The sequence below is a fragment of the Nerophis lumbriciformis genome, linkage group LG01 (assembly GCF_033978685.3).
Source record: "Nerophis lumbriciformis linkage group LG01, RoL_Nlum_v2.1, whole genome shotgun sequence".
Lineage (NCBI taxonomy): Eukaryota > Metazoa > Chordata > Actinopteri > Syngnathiformes > Syngnathidae > Nerophis > Nerophis lumbriciformis.
Window position 1 is genome coordinate 5372796 of NC_084548.2, and position 20947 is coordinate 5393742.

The 20947-nt window shown below is 33.9% G+C and overlaps 1 protein-coding gene across 1 annotated transcript; it reads right to left on the reverse strand.

Moving 5' to 3' along the window:
- Positions 1-399: 399 nt before the first annotated feature.
- On the reverse strand, positions 400-10457 carry LOC133615393 (intermediate filament protein ON3-like). Its single transcript, XM_061973960.1, has 8 exons — positions 9915-10457; positions 7006-7214; positions 6744-6804; positions 4177-4272; positions 3902-4066; positions 3704-3829; positions 3354-3618; positions 400-1184 (listed from the first exon to the last, which is right to left on the reverse strand). Exons 1-8 carry the CDS (start codon positions 10317-10319, stop codon positions 919-921), a joined length of 1593 nt encoding a protein of 530 aa, XP_061829944.1. The 5' UTR covers positions 10320-10457; the 3' UTR covers positions 400-918.
- Positions 10458-20947: the final 10490 nt, after the last annotated feature.

Here is a 20947-nt window from a genome sequence, read left to right on the forward strand (position 1 = left end):
AAGAGTGTCACAACATTGCTGTTTACGGCAGACGGACTGCTTTACGGTATACAAAAAAGTGACTGCTGTTGTTGTGTGTTGTTGCCGCGCTGGGAGGACGTTAATGAAACTGCCTAACAATAAACCCACTTAAGAAACCAAGAACTCGCCCTCCATCATTCTATAGTTATAACGTGATTGGGCAGGTAGGCTTTTTTATATTGTGGAGGACCTGAGTCCGCCTGAATTTCGGGAGAAAATTTGTCCCGGGAGGTTTTCGGGAGAGGCGCTGAATTTCGGGAGTCTGGGAGAGTTGGCAAGTATGGTCCTTAGCTTTCTGGAAATGTGACCCCCGAAACGGTTCAATTGGAAATCCCTGCCGTACACTGACTACTCTAAGTCAGGAAACAAAAGACTGCATGTTTTTCCAGACACATTTTTATTTGGTGTGGTAGCAAAAACAGCACCTCAGGACAACACTACGGTCACGTGGGCGCTCTCCGGTTACAGGACACGCACGGGCATAGGGGAGGGTGGGGGGTAGACATGCACTACCTACTGTAGCGGGAGTTTCATACACATTAGTTAGACGGTGGACACTTCAGTACGTTCACGTTCCTTCGACAATACCACTGTTCACCACAAGTAGGAGGAGGGCAGCAGTCCTTTCGTGGGTGGAGTAGCTCTGCGTTCAAATTTTGGATTATCCTTCACTTTTAACGTCACTTTCCAGAGACAACTATCAGACATAACACAATAGATTCTTTGGTCCCTTTCAGGTCATAAATGGTATTCTACTGTTTGTTACGGGACTTGGTAAGCTTCGGACAGGTTAATGACAAAAAAAGACGTTAAGTTGGTGCGTGGGCGAGCTTGACGTGTGAGTGTAAAAACTACCAAAAGGAGGGCAAAGATAAAAGGGAGCTCCTAGAAAACCGCTCAATCCTCGATGACTTCGGAGGACTCGGACACCACCCGGCCGTCCTTGGTCTCGATCATCTTGATGACCACGTTCTTCTTTGTCTGGGTGGTGGTGCTGTAGCCGCTGCCGCCGCTGAAGCCGCTGGTGTTGCCGCTGCTGTAGCCGCCGCCGCCGCTGCCGTAGCCGCTGCCGTAGCCGCTGCCGCTGCCGTAGCCGCCGCCGCTGCCGTAGCTGGAGTAGCTGCCGGAGTAGCTGCTCTTCATGTCCATGGGGGCGTAGCTCGCTGGGGAGGAGCAACGACACTTTTAGCAGACACAACGGAGGCAGAAGAGGCGCAATACTCGTCGTTAACCAGCGGAGGCACTGTTGATTCAGTCAATCAATCCAACGCCCTCAATCACAAGTGTCTCAAAGGGCTGCACAAGCCACAACGGCAACCTAACATCTGTGACAATCAAAGTATGACCGTAGCAATCCGTATTTTGCGTTATTAATGCGTGAAACTGCTATTTATACATAGAAGTGTAGCTCCTCTCCTTTAAGTGCGAGTGCTCCTAAAGCAGGAATACAAATTCTGTATTCCTGCAAAATAGGATTTTTTTTTTAATCCGAGGTTTCTCACTGTGCCCATCGGGTTGAGTTTTTTCTTGCCCTGATGTGGGATCTACTGTACATACCATGGCTGCCTCAACTGGGACACTGACTTTTGTACGTAATACAGAGCAGTAAATTAAATTGTAAAACTATTGTACATAAATAAAGGTGCACTGCTTCTTTGGGGGAACTTCCCCGGTGTGTCCTCTTTTCAGGTCAGAGCTCAGATGCATTTTATATTTAATACAGAGGAGTGATTTTCCTTTTACATTTGGGATCATTTTCCTAGGTTGTATTTATATTTTTATGTATTTTCCCTAGGAGAAAAAAAAATGTACACACTTTATTTTAAAATATACATAATGCCCAGCAGTTATTCAAACTAAAATAGCATATAATTGATTCATATATGTGACGTAATAAATACAAAATTATAAATATACTGGAATAAAATGTATTTAAATAATTAAAAATTAAAACATATGTTATATGACTTTTGAATTATATATAATGCAGAGCAGTAACTCAAATTTAAATACAATTTAATTGATTTATACAAGAATTGCTATTAATATAATATAATAACATATAATTTATTTGAAAACTCAAGATTAAGCCTATTTTTAACTGCTTTTAAATTATATATAATGCAGAGTAGTGATTTAAATTAAAACATTGTTGCATATGTAATAGAGAGCAGTGATGTAAATAAAAGAATAAAGTAATTGAAAATAATTGCACAAAACAAAAATAAAAATGTAAGTGAATAACTTGAATAAAAAAAATAAAAACAATTGTAATTAAATACAACAAAGAGAATATATATATATATATATATATATTTTTAGAATATATGTATTAATTAAATTAAAATGTATTTATTAAAAGTAAAAAAGTATATATTTAATGTAATACATTTATTCTAGGTTTCTGTGGTTTATCCGTTATACAGTGCTCAATACCGGGGTAGAGCTGAATATACGTTAGGGCAGGAAAAAACACAGAGGCTATTTCATCCTGTTGCGTTTTGGACCAGTTGTTCCTCCCAGGGAATTCAAGTCACAATTCGCTCCCAAGCTCTTTACGACACTTAAAGCTGAGTTGAAAAACCACCAGAGACAGAATGGGTATTTTGTTGTATATTTTCAAAGCTTTGCCAATATACATTTTGAGACCAGTCTAACCCTAGAACATTCTATCGCGCCTCCCAAAATGGTCTGTCTTCCCAACGCCCAAAAACCCCTCTTTCCTTCCCCCTCCCTAGCCATAATACAAGCACAACGTCTCCCTAGCCATAATACATTCCAAAGAACTCAAGGTTAACACACACAGTATACTTGCTGACAGAGCATCAAGAGAAGAAATGGAAAACACGAGCTGTTTTCAAATATGACAAAGAAATGGAAGAAGTACAACTTAAATTTGGATATATGTAAATATCTGCCTCCGACAATCCCTACAAGCGTGTTTTGCATATTTCCCTGCTCTTCAGGGGAGAAAAAAAAACCTAATTAAGGTTGTTTTTTTGTCTTCTCCCGTGAAGAGCAGGGAAACATGCGAAACAGGCTTGTAGGGATGAAATAGCCTCTGTGTTTTTTCCTGACCTAACGTATAATGTAATAAATATATTATTAAAAAAAACTCATTTATTGTGTCTTCCTGTACCCATATGCACTTTCTATGTAATACAGAGCAGTGCTTCCATTGTAAAATTAAGCGGAAAATCCTTTTAGTGCTGATTTTCGTAGTGCATTTTTGGACTTTACCCTGTGAGTTCTGCCTAGCAACAGTAAGTATTGCTTCCTGGGAAGTTTTAGTGAAGGTGAAGCCATTTAGGAAGGTGGTGAAGAAGACTTACTGCTTTGTTTGGAGATGTTGATGGACTTGATGCCGTTGGCCAGTCTGTCCTCCTCGCCCTCCAGCAGCTTCCTGTAGGTGGCGATCTCGATGTCCAGAGCCAGCTTGACGTTCATCAGGTCCTGGTACTCGCGGATCTGGCGGGCCATGTCCTGCTTGGCTCTCTGCAGGGCGTCCTCCAGGTCCCTGATGCGGGACTTGGCGTCCTTCACGGCCAGCTCGCCGCGCTCCTCGGCCTCGGCGATCTGGTTCTCCAGGTTGACGCGCTGGAAGGACGTCAGAAGAGCGAAAATGAAGACACTTTTTCCTTGGATGATCTTGATGTAGGATTTTCGCATCTTCTCTTCATACCTGTCCCTTGACTGCATCGATCTCAGATGTCAGTCTTTGGATCATGCGGTTCAGGTCTGCGATCTCCGTCCTGGTGGCCCTCAGGTCGTCTCCGTATCTGCTGGCGGACGTCTGCATCTCCTCATACTGTAGGAACATCAGACATTTTGAGACACAGAAACATGACTTTGAAGAACCGTCCAAAATCTTGCTTCGTACCTTGGACTTGTACCATGTCTCTGCCTCAGCCCGAGTGCGGTTGGCGATGTCCTCGTACTGAGCTTTGACTTCTGCAACGATGGAGTCCATGTCCAAGTTGCGGCTGTTGTCCATCTCCACGATGACGGAAGTGTCCTTGATCTGGCTCTGGAGCTCATGCAGCTCCTAAACAAGTCCCGCCAAAATAAAATCCTTAATTCTACCCTGCTGAGGGATGTTCTACTAAACGACTCGAAAGTCAATCTTAGTCAGTATTCTTATTAAACCTGTTTTACCTCTTCATAGATGGACCGGAGGAAGTTGATCTCGTCTGTCAGACTCTCCAGCTTGGCCTCCAGCTCGACCTTATTCATGTAGGCCTCGTCGACATCCTGGAGGCAACACAACAGATGCTTTTGACATGGATAATAAACCAGCGAGAAGAGCACAAGTTTGGCCTATAGGAACGTCGCTTTAGAAATACAACATGTATCTCCATATTTCATGGTTCTTTTTAGCGGGCGGAAAAAAAACCAACAATTTTTTCTTTGTTTTTCCAATGAGAAAAGTATATCTACATTTTTTGAGTACATTACTAAAAGACAAAATAAAAAATAAAGATTCTCATAAAAATGTAGGAAGTTTTTCTATTTTTTACAAAAACAAACAATCAAACAAAAAAACTCAACTCAAATGTTTTTGTTTTTCCAGGGAAAAACATGTATTTCCACATTTTGCAAAGTTATTTTATTTATTTATTTTTCACAAAAATCTTTTTTTTCTTTCCAGAGAAAAACATGTGTCTGCAATTTTGGGAGTTTTTCTTTTTTTTAAACGAAAACAGACAAAAACATGTATCTCCAAATTTTTAGAGTTTTTCTATTTATTAAAAAAAGAAAAGAAAAAAAAAAGAAACATTTCTATTGAAAGATAAACACATGTATTTCTAAAACTTGACAATCTTTTCAATTTTTTTTTTGTTATTATGAAAAAAAAAAACAAAAAAAATGTTATCGATCTGTTATCTATGAATTTTTCCGAGTTTTAATTATTATTATTTTTTTCAATAAAAAACAACACATTATTTTTTGTTTCTTTTTTCTGAACAAATGTTGGACTTTTTTCAATTTTTAATGAAAACAGACAAAAACATGTATCTCAAAAATGTGCGAGCTTTTGTATGTTTTTTATTTTACAAAACACCAAAAAATTGTTGTTTTTTTCCACATTTTGCGAACTTCTTTTATACATTTTTTTTTCCACAAAATCTCCAGATTTTGGAAGCTTTTCCATTTCTTTATGAAAACATACAAAAACATGTATGTCAAATTTTTGGAATTGTTCTATTTTTTTTTTTACAGAAATAAAAATAACATTTATTTCCGAGTTTTAATTGCATTTTTTTTTTAACGAAAAACAAACACAATATTTTTTGTTTCTTCAGAAAAAAAATGGTGTCTCCAAACTTTGGAAGCTTTTCTATTTTTTTTATGAAAACAGACAAAAACATGTATCTAAAAAATTTGTGAGCTTTTCTATTTTTATATTTTACAAAACACAAACATTTTTTTTGTTTTGTTTTTTCCACTTTTTGCAAACTTCTTTTATACATTTTTTTTCACAAAATCTCCAGATTTTGGAAGCTTTTCCATTTTTTTTATGAAAACAGACAAAAACATGTATGTCCAATTTTTGGAGTTGTTCTATTTATTTTTTTTACAGAAAGAAAAATAAAATGTCTTTCCGAGTTTTAATTGTAATTTTTTTACAAAAAACAAACACTTTATTTTTTCTTTTTCCAGAAAAAAATTGTATCTCCAAACTTTGGAAGCTTTTCTATTTTTTTTATGAAAACAGACAAAAACATGTATCTCAAAAATGTGTGAACTTTTCTATTTTTTTAAATTTTACAAAACACAAAAAAATATTTTTAGTTTTTCCCTATTTTGCAAACTTCTTTTGTACATTTTTTTTTTCACAAAATCTCCAGATTTTGGAAGATTTTTCCATTTTTTTATGAAAACAGACAAAAACATGCATGTCCAAATTTTGGAGTTGTTCTATTTATTTATTTTTTATAGAAAAATAATTTTAATTGCATTTTTTTTTTTTTAACGAAAAACAAACACATCATTTTTGGTTTTTCCAGAAAATAATGGTATCTCCAAATTTTGGAAGCATTTCTATTTGTTTATGAAAACAGACAAAAACATGTTTCTCCAAATTTTGGGAGTTGTGCTATCTTTTATGAAAAAACTAACAAAAATCATTTTTTTCCCCAGAGAAAAATCTCAGGGCATTCAATCGATCACAACTGCAATGGAGAAAAAACACGTATTTCCACATTTTCAAGGTTTTAATTTTCTAATTTTTTTACTAAAAATAAAACATATTTTTTTGGTGTCCCAGAGAAAAACATGCCTCTCCAAATTATGTATGTTTTTTTTGTATCCCAAAAACATTTCAAGGGGTTACAAAAAGTCAAAATAAAATAAAATAAAATAAAAATGTTTTTGTTTTTAATTACTTTTTTTCCGAAATGCATTAAAGCTTAATGAGTTCCTTGTTCTTCTGATTAAAAACACTTCATTATACAGTATATTACTATGTGTCCATCCATTTCCTACACCGCTTATCTGCATTGGGGTCGTGGGTAAGCTGGAGCCTATCCCAGCTTACACCCGAGACTGGTCAAAACAAAACAAACGACCATTCATGACCTGTGACCTCTCTCAAATGTATATTTTGTATCTCTTTTGGAGGATATGTTTTCTTGGCCTCTGTGACCAAGAGTTTTGTGCTACAAATGCACTGCACTGCACAAATAGACAAGAAATAAAACAGAAAATTGAATGTCGCTGACCTTCTTGATGAGGACGAAGTCGTTCTCACACTCTGTACGCTTGTTGATCTCATCTTCATACCTGCAGGACAAAAAGACAGCGTGTCATACACCAAAGCAACACTAGAAGGTGCACGTCCTCCATCCCTAAATGCTGAGGTTTCTCCCTGGAGGAGTCCTCAGCTGCTTGGTGGAAGTAAATGAAGCGTTTGTATGGCCGACATGTGCAGGCCTGCATGCAATCACCAGCTATTGACTATGAAGACTTTTATAACCAGCTCACTTGTTCTTGAAGTCCTCCACCAGGCCCTGCATGTTGTGCAGGTCGGCCTCCAGCTTCATCTTGTCGTTGCCCAAACTGTCCAACTGTCTGCGCAGGTTGGTGATGTAGGCCTCAAACATGGCGTCGATGTTGGAGCGGGTGGTGGTCTGACCCTGCAGAAGGTTCCACTTGGTCTCCAGCATTTTGTTCTGCTGCTCCAAGAAGCGCACCTGCCAGGGCACAGCAAAACACGTGCAAATATTGCTGTTATTTGCTCAGATTACTTTGAAATATTAGGATTTGTTGATGATGTGTGCATGCACTGTATATAAACACTCATAAAAAATAAAGTTAAAAAAAAAAACACTGTTCTGTGTTTTACCAGCCTAAAATAGAAGAATCCTATTATTTTTTAGAAATGTATTTTAATACTTGCATTTAATTATTTATAAAAAGTGTTGCTTTTTTAAACAATAACATCTAAATATATTATTTGTTAGAAACATACTTTAATACGTGCATGGAGCTATTAACAAAAGTTTTGAATGATAAAATATAACAATACAAATAATTATATTATTTTATTCAGTTTATAATATCGTTTTAAATTTAAAATCATAATGTGCTGTTGTTTTTTTTAAAGAAATGTGTTGTTATTAATATATAATAATAATAAAAATACATCATTATTTAATGTATGAACAGTCTGAATAGTTGGTCTTTGAATTAGTAATGGCCTGGAAACAAAATATATTTAAAAATTCTAATATAATGAATAACATGTATAATAAGCATGCCAAAGAGTATTTTTTTTTAAATGTTAAATTGCTTGAATGAAATTAATAAGAAATATGGGATGTAGTCCTGAAAGAGAAAATATATTTGTATTTATTAAATACAAAAGCGTGAAATCAAGACTTATAGACTATATATATATATATATATATTTTTTTTTTTAATAATATAAAACTTAAATAAATACATGCTGTGGTATAGACTAATATTGTTTTAAACTTAAAAAGAAAAAAAAAGAAAAAAACAAACAAACAAACAAAAATATATATATATATATTTTATTTTAATTTTTTAATTTTTAATTTTATATATATATATATATATTTTTTTTTTTTTAAATAATATAAAACTTAAATAAATACATGCTGTGGTATAGACTAATATTGTTTTAAACTTAAAAAGAAAAAAAAAGAAAAAAACAAACAAACAAACAAAAAAATATATATATATTTTATTTTATTTTTTAAATTTATATATATATATATATATATATATATATATATATATATATATATATATATATATATATATATATATATATATATATATATATATATATATATATATAGTCGAGGTTTCTGTGGTTTATCCGTTATACAGTGCTCAATACCGGGATAGAGCGGAATATACGTTATGTCAGGAAAAAACACAGAGGCTATTTCATCCCCTGAAGAGCAGGGAAACCTGTAGGCTTGTAGGGATGAAATTAAAGTTAAAGTACCAATGGTTGTCACACACACACTAGGTGGGGTGAGATTATCCTCTGCATATATATATATATATTTTTTTTTTCTAATAATATAAAACTTAAATAAATATATGCTGTGGTATAGACTAATATTGTTTTAAACTTAAAAAGAAAAAAAAGGAAAAAAAACAACAACAACAAAAAATATATATCTATATATATTATTTATTTTATTTTTTTATTTTTTATTTAAATTTATATACATATATATATATATATATATATATATATATATATATATATATATATATAGTCGAGGTTTCTGTGGTTTATCCGTTATACAGTGCTCAATACCGGGGTAGAGCGGAATATACGTTATGTCAGGAAAAAACACAGGGGCTATTTCATCCCCTGAAGAGCAGGGAAACCTGTGAAACAGGCTTGTAGGGATGAAATTAAAGTTAAAGTACCAATGGTTGTCACACACACACTAGGTGGGGTGAGATTTTCCTCCGCATTTATATATATATGTATATATATATATTTTAGTTGTAGTTTTAGCAGTTTTTCCTGAGACATTTTAATTGGCCCCAGCTTGATCTTGAGACTCAGACTTCCTTTTATCGTCACTCAAATTTGAACTTTACAGTACAGTTAAATAAAGATGACTATCAACATGGTCGCAAATATTTCCTAACAGTCTGACAATGACTGGTGACGGGGTGGGGCCTGAAGTTTGGAGGGTGGGGGTGGGGGTGGGGTTCAATCTGGCCATGTCTCCTGCTCGCCTTCTACAGTCATTGTTGATCTTATCTGCTGTTGGAACTTTTTAGAAAAGGAAGGCCTTGACGCAGAACATGCATCCTGACAGGAGGGAGGCGGGCGGGTGGGTTTCGCGGGGGGGGGGTGGAGAACATGGTGGAAAAAAAACGTGGTGATGGAGGAACAGAGCGTGTTAACCCTTCCTGTTTTTTTGTAAATGGAGCCTCATGCAAAGGCGAACAGAAGGAGGCGGAGGGATGGAGCAAAGTTTCATCTGCAGGCTGATAGACAGGGAGAGCGGGGGGAGGGGGAGGCGGGGGGCTGGGTGGGGTAAATATTTAACCGAGTCCTAGGTGTGACGGCACAGGGGACATTACCAGATCTATTTGCTCACTTCTACATTTTGAGCCAGGAAAAACCTAAGAGAAGGCCGACCTTGGTGCAGCAAAAGTGAAATATTCACTCACGAGGCCTCAAGACGACACGCCTCTGATAAAACAGACTTTCTGTGCTCCAAAGGTCAGGGGGGGGGCAGTGAGAAAGAGCCCAACCCCGGCTGAAGGGTGGAACCCGGTCCTAAGGTAACTTGTGACACACCCGTCGCTATCGTTCCCTGCCTTTTTTCCACCCCCCCGTGGACTAAATGCTGGCGGCCCGAAAAGGAGTAGGGAGAAGCCGAGCTTACCTTGTCGATGAACGAGGCAAAGCGGTTGTTGAGGGTCTTGATCTGCTCCTTCTCCTGTGTGCGGACCGCCTGGATGGCGGGGTCGATGGACAGGTTGAGGGGCGCCAGCAGGCTCTTGTTGACGGTCACGGCGGTGATGGGGGCCTGGCCCATGCCCATACCCATACCCATGCCCATACCCATGCTGCCCCCCATGCTGGAGCCCAGGCCGTAGGCATTGGAGCTGGAGATGCCGCCGCCCATGCCGAAGCCCCTGCCGCCGCCGCTGCCGCCATAGGAACTCCTCACGCTGTAGCTCTTGCGGGCGGTGATGCCTCCGGATCCGGAGTAGGAGTTGCTGCTGAAGTTCCTGGGGGCGTTGGAGCTCTTCACGCTGTACGAGGTGGTCCTGTAACTGGCTGCCATTGTTTCCTTCTTGTGCTTTTTTGTGCCGGATGAAATAAGTTTTTAGTTCTTTTTGTGGTGGTTGGTGGTGGTGGTGGTGGTGGTGAGGCAGGCTGGCCGGCGGAGGGAAGAGAGACCAGAGTGGATAGGAAGAGTGGGGACTAGTGAGGAGTTTTAAAGCGCCTGTTGCCGAGTGGGAGGAGACTGCGCTGCGCCGCGATTGGCTGCAGGCCGGGGCAAAGGCAACGGAGGCCGGACTGTAATATTACACTCCCTATGACACATTGTCAGCCACTGAAAACCATTACCTGACCTTCCTGCAGGCCTCCATGTTGGTACTGGAAACCTTTTTTGGAGCCTTTCACTGCTGTGAGCCACGTTTGGTCCAGGCTGGTCCGCTATCAGCTTAAAGAAGTTAGGAGACAAAGTCTATGTTGTGTGTCTGGCAGAATTTAACCCTTAAGAAACTCATGAAAAATTGTGCACATTTGAACCCAAAATGGCACAAAAATGTCATGAAATGCTTTATAAAATGATACAACGTCAAGTTTCAACAAGTCAGCTAAATTATTAATATTGTTGAAAACCAACACAGTACATTTATAAATTAAATACAATTTAAATATAATAATACAAATAATTGTATTATTTTATTCAGTTTATAAAATCGTTTTATATTTAAAATCATTTAAATAATAATGTGCAGTTGTTTTTAATGTATAGTAATAATAAAAATACATAATTATTTAATGTATGAACAGTTTGAATAGTTGGTCTTTTAATTAGTAATGGCCTATCTAATTAAAAATTCAAATATAATAAATAACATGTATAATAAACATGCCAAAGAGTATTTTTTAATATGTTAAATTGCTTAAATAAAATGTATAAGAAATATGGGATGTGGTCCCGGAAGAGAGAATATACTTATTAAATAAAAAAGCCTGAAATCAAGATTTATTATATATATATATATATATATATATATATATATATATATATATATATATATATATATATATATATATAATAAATCTTGAAATATATTTTATATAATATATAAATAAATAAATATATATAAATAATAACATATATATATATATATATATATATATATATATATATATATATATATATATAATAAATATATATTTTATATAATATATAAATAAATAAATATATATAAATAATAACATATATATATATATATATATATATATATATATATATATATATATATATATATATATACACACACAGTGCTCAATACCGGGATAGAGCGGAATATACGTTATGTCAGGAAAAAATATCTTAAATATTATTTATTTATGATATGATAGTATTTAAAATGTTTAGTATTTATTGTGTTATTATTATTAATATGTACATTATTGTCAATCATGTCAGGATTTTATCAGCATAGATAAGAGGCATTTTTTTTCACACAGCTTAAGAACAAAACAAATTACAGCTTCTCAAAAAATGCAGTTGAAAAAAAACAAATAAAAATAATATAGGCTAATATTATGATTGTTTTTTTTTTAATGTTTTATAATTATTATTTCATATTTATAATTTAATTTAGAATAAAAACATTATTTTATTAATATTGGATAATGTTTGTCCCATTTTAAATGAATTTTTAAAGTAATTAAATTCAACCTTCTAAAACTAAAAATATATACATGTCAAATTATCATTACATGTATTATCATTACTTTTTCTTTTTTTTGTTTTTGTTTACATCATTATCATTCTGAATAGCAGTAAAAATACACACTTTCATTAGCAAGGTGCCCTTGTACAAAACGGCGTAAATTATGACATTTTGCTGCATGCTTTGAATGGGAATTGCAAGGGATTGACACATAAATCAAAACAATCAAAAGTCTGTAGTCCAAATTTAAATCTTCACATAAAAGGATTGCATAAATTCACGTTATGATACAAGCGGGATTAAAAAAATGATATTTTTCAATGGTTTTCAATTCAATTCAACAAATTTGTCACTTTGTGTGGAGTTTTGCCATTTACAGTCGGGCTATTTCAGCTATAATTTATACATTCTAGAGTGATTAAAAAAAATGAATATCCTCTGACAAATTTCACTTATATTAATTAATAACAGTTAATACAGAACCAATGGAATTTGACTCTGTTTTTAACAGTCAGATGCCAGAAGAACTGACACACTTTTCAGTACTACATGATGCAGGAACTTCCTCATTTGTTTTGCATGAGCACAGCAAAGACAGGTTTTTCCAATAGTTGCTTCCAGCAATGTTGTTTGCATCACATTACTTCTTAAGAATGAATAATAGCTGTCACTAAATGCTCTTATCTGTTATTGTAACACTCCCAGCTTTGAAATATACAGCCTCGATATGTCCCAATACTGTTATCTGAGACCACTTTCCTGTCTTTTTCCCGTCTCCTTAAGATTGTTTTAACAGGACAATTTCCTGTCTTTATTCTAGTTTAGGGGCGGGGAACCTTTTTCCTATGAGGGGCTGTGCAAGTTTTGATCAAGTCTGAATCGACGAAATAAATACGACGTAAAAATTGAACCCAGTAAAACTCCAAATCCAACGTATTTCCAAGAAAATGGAAATATGTGAAATATTTGTATCACGTTCTTCTTCTTTTCGTGTCTTTGAAGCATGTGGTTATATGACAGTTTCCCATTTCTTTACACAGTCTTTTGAAGTGAAGTGAAGTGAATTACATTTATATAGCGCTTTTTCTCAAGTGACTCAAAGCGCTTTACATAGTGAAACCCAATATCTAAGTTACATTTAAACCAGTGTGGGTGGCACTGGGAGCAGGTGGGTAAAGTGTCTTGCCCAAGGACACAACGGCAGTGACTAGGATGGCGGAAGCGGGGATCGAACCTGCAACCCTCAAGTTGCTGGCACGGCCGCTCTACCAACCGAGCTATACCGCCCCCCTTTTGCATTGTTGTTGAACAACAACAACAATGTATCACGTTGTAACTGTTTGTATGTTCAAAATAAACTTAAACAACAACTGCCAATCCATTCCAAATCTATATTTAACTCTAAATCTATGTTTAAATCCAAGTCCAAATCCAAATTCAAATCCAACTATAAATCTAAATCCAAATCCAACGATACATCTAAATCATACTTGCCAACCTTGAGACCTCCGATTTCGGGAGGTGGGGGGTGGGGGGGCGTGGTTGGGGGCGTGGTTAAGAGGGGAGGGGTATATTTACAGCTAGGATTCACCAAGTCAAGTATTTCATATATATATATATATATATATATATATATATATATATATATATATATATATATATATATATATATATATATAAGAAATACTAAGTCAAGTATTTCATATATATATATATATATATATATATATATATATATATAAAAGAAATACTTGAATTTCAGTGTTCATTTATTTACACATATACACACACACATAACACTCATCTACTCATTGTTGAGTTAAGGGTTGAATTGTCCATCCTTGTTCTATTTGTCACTATTTTTCTAACCATGCTGAACGCCCTCTCTGATGATGCATTGCTGTGTGGCATGCAAAAAGTGCTTTCATCAAATGCACTAGATGGCAGTATTGTCCTGTTTAAGAGTGTCACAACATTGCTGTTTACGGCAGACGAACTGCTTTACGGTAGACAAAACGTGACTGCTGTTGTTGTGTGTTGTTGCCGCGCTGGGAGGACGTTAATGAAACTGCCTAACAATAAACCCACATAAGAAACCAAGAACTCGCCCTCGATCATTCTACAGTTATAACATTATTGGGCAGGTACGCTGTTTATATTGTGTGCCTGAATTTCGGGAGATTTTCGGGAGAAAATTTGTCCCGGGAGGTTTTCGGGAGAGGCGCTGAATTTCGGGAGTCTCCCGGAAAATCCGGGAGGGTTGGCAAGTATGATCTAAATTTAAATCCAAATTCAACTGTAAATCCAAATCTAAATCCAAATCCAAATCCAAATCTAAATCCAAATCCAAATCCAAATCTAAATCTAAATCTAAATCTAAATCCAAAAGTAAACCTAAATCCAAATCTAACTATAAATCTCCAAATCCCCAAACCAAACCAAATCCAAATGCAACAATAAATCTAAATCTAAATCCAATTCCAAATCTAAATCCAAATGCAAGTATACATCTGTAGATCCCCAAACCAAACCAAATCCAAATACAACTATAAATCAAAATCTAAATACAAACTCAAATCCAAATCCAAATATAAATCCATACCCTTATCTAAATCGAAATTCATATCTAATCATAAATCTAAATCTACATGCCCAAATCCAAAACAAAACAAAACTAGCAAAAAACAAAACAACAAAACAAAACAAGACAAAACAACAAACAAGTAAACAAAACTAAACTAAACAAAACAAAAAACGCAACTCAACTCAACTCAATTCAAAATAAAATAAAATAAAATAAAATAAAATAAAATAAAATAAAATAAAATAAAATAAACAAAACAAAACAAAACAAAACAGAATAAAACAAAATAGAATAGAATAAAATAGAATAAAAATGCCCAAATCCAAAACAAAACAAACTAGCAAAAAACAAAACAACAAAACAAAACAAGACAAAACAACAAAAAACTAAACAAAACTAAACAAAAAAAAAAAAAAACGCATCTCAACTCAACTCAATTCAAACTAAAATAAAATAAAATAAAGTAAAATAAAATAAAATAAAATAAAATAAAATAAAATAAAATAAAATAAAATAAAATAAAATAAAATTAAAACAAAACAAAACTGAATAGAAGAGAATAAAACAAAATAAAATAGAATAAAATAGAAAAAATAGAATACAACAAAACAAAACAAAACAAAACAAAACAAAACAAAACAAAACAAAACAAAACAAAACAAAACAAAAACACACTGTGTACTATTTCCTTTGACTTACAGTGTAAAATCATTTTAAGGCTGTTCTGTCTTTCGTGATTAAAAAAAAGCCATAAAAAAAAAAAAAAAAAAAAGCCAAAACAACAAAGACCCAGATTAATGCTGGACTGCTCACTGAACTGAGGTCTATTGAGATGACCACTGTTTCACCATGTCTTTTCTCCTCATGACCGCCACTTTCCTCAACCCCTCCAATAATCCTTCCCATAAGAATGTGGGCATGTTTGCAGCGATGACGTCTGTTGATGCAGAAGATTAAGAGCGGATCTTGATCAAAGTGAACCTGTTGGCTTTGGCCCGTCAAATAACACCCATCACCGCTCAGGTATCCTCCGAGCAGACATTTTCTTGTGGCGTTAGCACTTTTTAGGCGCTTTGGAGCCTTTGGTTATTACGGTACTTTTCTCAATACAACACTGGGCTGGACACGGTCCACCAGATGGCTTTCATTAGGGTTGGGCCTGGACTATGTTAGGGTTAACATAAACAAAAAAACACGGACCTTTTTGTACTGATGTTACAAAAGACATTTCAGACAATTTCCTACTGTTTGTCATCTGTGTCTACATTTACTACGATCTCATGTCTCCAATGCAATATTACATACTCCTTTTACCCTTCCTTGTATTGTCATTGTAGTATTACCTTGTTTTTACAGAAAATGCAGTTCTTTACACGTCTCAGTGTGCGTTTTGTTTCTTTCTTGCCATTCACCAAGTTTTGTCGATTTTTCTTACTCAATACGGGTAAAAAAAAAAGGCCAACAAACCAGCCTGGAAAGGAGGGGATCGCTGTGGACTTAGACCTAGAGAGGAAAGGGAACTCACACACACTTCCTCCGACTATCTCTCCTGTGTCTCTGATGTTGTCTCCTCTTGTATGTTGCATGACACAAACATTTGCCCATAGCAAGTTTAAAAGGATAAAAAAATTTTAATTCAGTTTTTATTATTGTAGCAACATGGTTGTTAACGTTTTTTGAGAGCACCAAAGGGACTTTTGTGCGTGTGGCCGCGTTGACAGTTCAGCAACATATATTTTATTGAATAACTTGAATAAAAAATAAAAATGATTGTAATTATAATATAATATAATAACATATAATTAATTTGATAACTCAAGATTAAACCTATATTAAACTGCTTTTAAATTATATATTACGCAGAGCAGTGATTTAAATTAAAACAAAGTTGCATATATAATGTAGAGCACTAATGTAAATAAAATAATGGAATAATTAAAAAGAACTGCACAAAACACAAATAAAATGTAATTGAATAACTTGAATAAAAAATAAAAATAATTGTAATTATATATATATATATATATATATATATATATTTTTTTTTTAGAATATATGTATTAATGAAATTAAAATGTAATTATTAAAAGTAAAAATGTATATATATTTAATGTGATAAATTTAGTCGAAGTTTCTGTGGTTTATTCGTTATACAGTGCTCAATACCGAGGTGGAGCGGAATATACATTATATTGCCAAAAGTATTTGGCCACCTGCCTTGACTCACATATGAACTTTAAGTGCCATCCCATGGAATTGTCCAAAATGTTTTGGTATCCTGGAGCATTCAAAGTTCCTTTCACTGGAACTAAAGGGGCCAAGCCCAACTCCTGAAAAACCAACCTCACACGGATTTTATTTTAAAATAATAAAATAAATTAAAAAAAATATAAAAATAATAAAATAAATATACACATAAATATATATATATATATATATATATATATATATATATATATATATATATATATATATATATATATATATATATATATATTTTTTTTTTTAGAATATATGTATTAATGAAATTAAAATGTAATTATTAAAAGTAAAAATGTATATATATTTAATGTGATAAATTTAGTGAAAAACCAACCCCACACGGATTTAATTTTAAAATAATAAAATATATTCTAAAAAAATATTTAAAAAAATAAAAAAAATATACACATATATATATATATATATATATATATATATATATATATATATATATATATATATATATATATATATATATATATATATATACATATACATATATATATATACATATATATATATATCAAATAAATAAAAATAAATAAATATACACATAAATATATATATATATATATATATATATATATATATATATATATATATATATATATATATATGTATGTGTGGGAAAAAAAATCACAAGACTATTTCATCTCTATAGTGTTGTGATTTTTTTTTCCCACACATACATATATTGCGCTCTACTACGGTATCGAGCACTATTTTTTGGATAACCTTATTAAGACATGTATATATATATATATATATATATATATATATATATATATATATATATATATATATATATATATATATATATATATATATATATATATATATATATATATATATATATTTATGTGTATATATATATATATATATATATTTATGTGTATATATATATTTTTTTTTTAAATATTTTTTTTAAATATATCTTATTATTTTAAAATAAAATCCGTGTGGGGTTGGTTTTTCAGGAGTTGGGCTTGGCCCCTTTAGTTCCAGTGAAAGGAACTTTGAATGCTCCAGGATACCAAAACATTTTGGACAATATGTACTTTTTGGTTGACAAACCATGTATGTGAGCATGCACTGCACTGCATATATTCACTGTGCTAACTTTTTGTATTTTTCACATTATGTTTTACTACATTTTATTTTTTGCATACAAAACCTTGCCCAGGGACTACAGTTGAAATTTAGCTCCATAGGTAACAGTGACACAATTACAGACATGGCCATTAATGTGTGCTGCCCCTGCATTAAAGAAATAAACAAATAAACACACAAATAAAAACATATGTTTACTGTAATAGTAAAACAAATATATATTTTAATTGACTGGCAAAAATATCAGGAGTAACCAAGTACCAAACCAAATACAACATAAAACAAAAACAAAAAAATGTGAATGTAATAAGTCATTATTTAAAGCTGAAAAATAAAGGCAAATTAAAAAAATAAAAAAGAATATAAAAATAAACGATATAAAATAAAAGTATGTGTTTATCAAGGAAGCTTATAAATGATGGGTTCAATTTCAAAATAAAATACAATGTTTGATTGAAACTGTCAGAGAGGTATTAATAATTCAACGATAGGTTTATTGTTGCAGTTGCAGTTAGCAGTTGAGGAAATATATTTCTAAACTACTAACCTGGTTATTACCGATAAAGCAGGGGTGTCAAACTCATTTTATCTCAGGGGCCGGACTATTAAAATCATGGCATTAAAACTAAAAAATAAAGACATCTTCAGATTGTTTTCTTTGTCTTACTTTGGCCAAAAATACAAACCCTGTTTCCATATGAGTTGGGAAATTGTGTTAGACGTAAATATAAACGGAATACAATGATTTACAAATAATTTTAAACCCATATTCAGTAGAATATGCTACAAAGACAACATATTTGATGTTCAAACTGATAAACATTTTTTTTTTTTTTGCAAATAATCATTAACTTTAGAATTTGATGCCAGCAACACGTGACAAAGAAGTTGGGAAAGGTGGCAATAAATACTGTTAAAGTTGAGGAATGCTCATCAAACACTTATTTGGAACATCCCACAGGTGAACAGGCTAATTGGGAACAGGTGGGTGCCATGATTGGGTATAAAAGTAGATTCCATGAAATGCTCAGTCATTCACAAACAAGGATGGGGCGAGGGTCACCACTTTGTCAACAAATGCGTGAGCAAATTGTTGAACAGTTTAAGAAAAACCTTTCTCAACCAGCTATTGCAAGGAATTTAGGGATTTCACCATCTACGGTCCGTAATATCATCAAAGGGTTCAGAGAATCTGGAGAAATCACTGCACGTAAGCAGCTAAGCCCGTGACCTTCGATCCCTCAGGCTGTACTGCATCAACAAGCGACATCAGTGTGTAAAGGATATCACCACATGGGCTCAGGAACACTTCAGAAACCCACTGTCAGAAACTACAGTTGGTCGCTACATCTGTAAGTGCAAGTTAAAACTCTCCTATGCAAGGCGAAAACCGTTTATCAACAATACTCAGAAACGCCGTCGGTTTCGCTGGGCCTGAGCTCATCTAAGATGGACTGATACAAAGTGGAAAAGTGTTCTGTGGTCTGACGAGTCCACGTTTCAAATTGTTTTTGGAAACTGTGGACGTCGTGTCCTCCGGACCAAAGAGGAAAAGAACCATCCGGATTGTTATAGGCGCAAAGTTGAAAAGCCAGCATGTGTGATGGTATGGGGGTGTATTAGTGCCCAAGACATGGGTAACTTACACATCTGTGAAGACACCATTAATGCTGAAAGGTACATACAGGTTTTGGAGCAACATATGTTGCCATCCAAGCAACGTTACCATGGACGCCCCTGCTTATTTCAGCAAGACAATGCCAAGCCACGTGTTACATCAACGTGGCTTCATAGTAAAAGAGTGCGGGTACTAGACTGGCCTGCCTGTAGTCCAGACCTGTCTCCCATTGAAAATGTGTGGCGCATTATGAAGCCTAAAATAGCACAACGGAGACCCCCGGACTGTTGAACAACTTAAGCTGTACATCAAGCAAGAATGGGAAAGAATTCCACCTGAGAAGCTTCAAAAATGTGTCTCCTCAGTTCCCAAACGTTTACTGAGTGTTGTTAAAAAGAAAGGCCATGTAACACAGTGGTGAACATGCCCTTTCCCAACTACTTTGGCACGTGTTGCAGCCATGAAATTCTAAGTTAATTTTTATTTGCAAAAAAAAAAAAAAAAGTTTATGAGTTTGAACATCAAATATGTTGTCTTTGAAGTGCATTCAATTGAATATGGGTTGAAAATGATTTGCAAATCATTGTATTCCGTTTATATATACATCTAACACAATTTCCCAACTCATATGGAAACGGGGTTTGTACTTAGATTTCACATTTTTGCAGTGTAAAGTTTATGACAACCTTTTCCCAAAACACAATATAGAATGTGAGATATAACAGGATAATGCATACATTTATTATTTTTTTTCAAAAAACCTTACAAAAACGTGGGACCCCAAACATATACTGTGGGACTTTATTTCTATGACTTAGTGGGGTCCCTGGGACCCCATTTTGAAAATTCCTAGCGCCAACACTGCACTGCAAAAACTGAAATTTAAGTAAGATTAAATCAAATAAGGGTGATAATTGCTTATTTTCTGTCTGATAAGATAATTCTTCTCACTAAGCAGATTTTATGTTAGAGTGTTTTACTTGTTTTAAGTGTTTTGCTCCTAAATGATCTCAGTAAGATATTACAGCTTGTTGCTGAGATTTGATGACCTATATTGAGTAAAACATTTGCAACAGTTGCAAAGCTGTGTCATCAACACTCTCAAGTATAAAACTACTTTTTTTAAAGTAATACTTTTTTATTTCAAGCATGAAAAAAAAAAAATCATGATGCCGAGCGCATGTCATTATGTCAAGATAATGGCATGCTAGCATTTACTTAATTTAAGTATATTTTTCAACATATTGAGCAAAAAGGTCAACAAAAAATTTTCTGCCAAGAAAAGTGCACTTGTTATTAGTGAGAATATACTTATTTTAAGGTATTTTGGGGTTCATTGTGTCATGTCTGTGTAATCATGTTTTGTTTAGTTATTGGACTCTTTAGTTTCTGGCTTTTCACTCCCTTGTCTTGTTTCC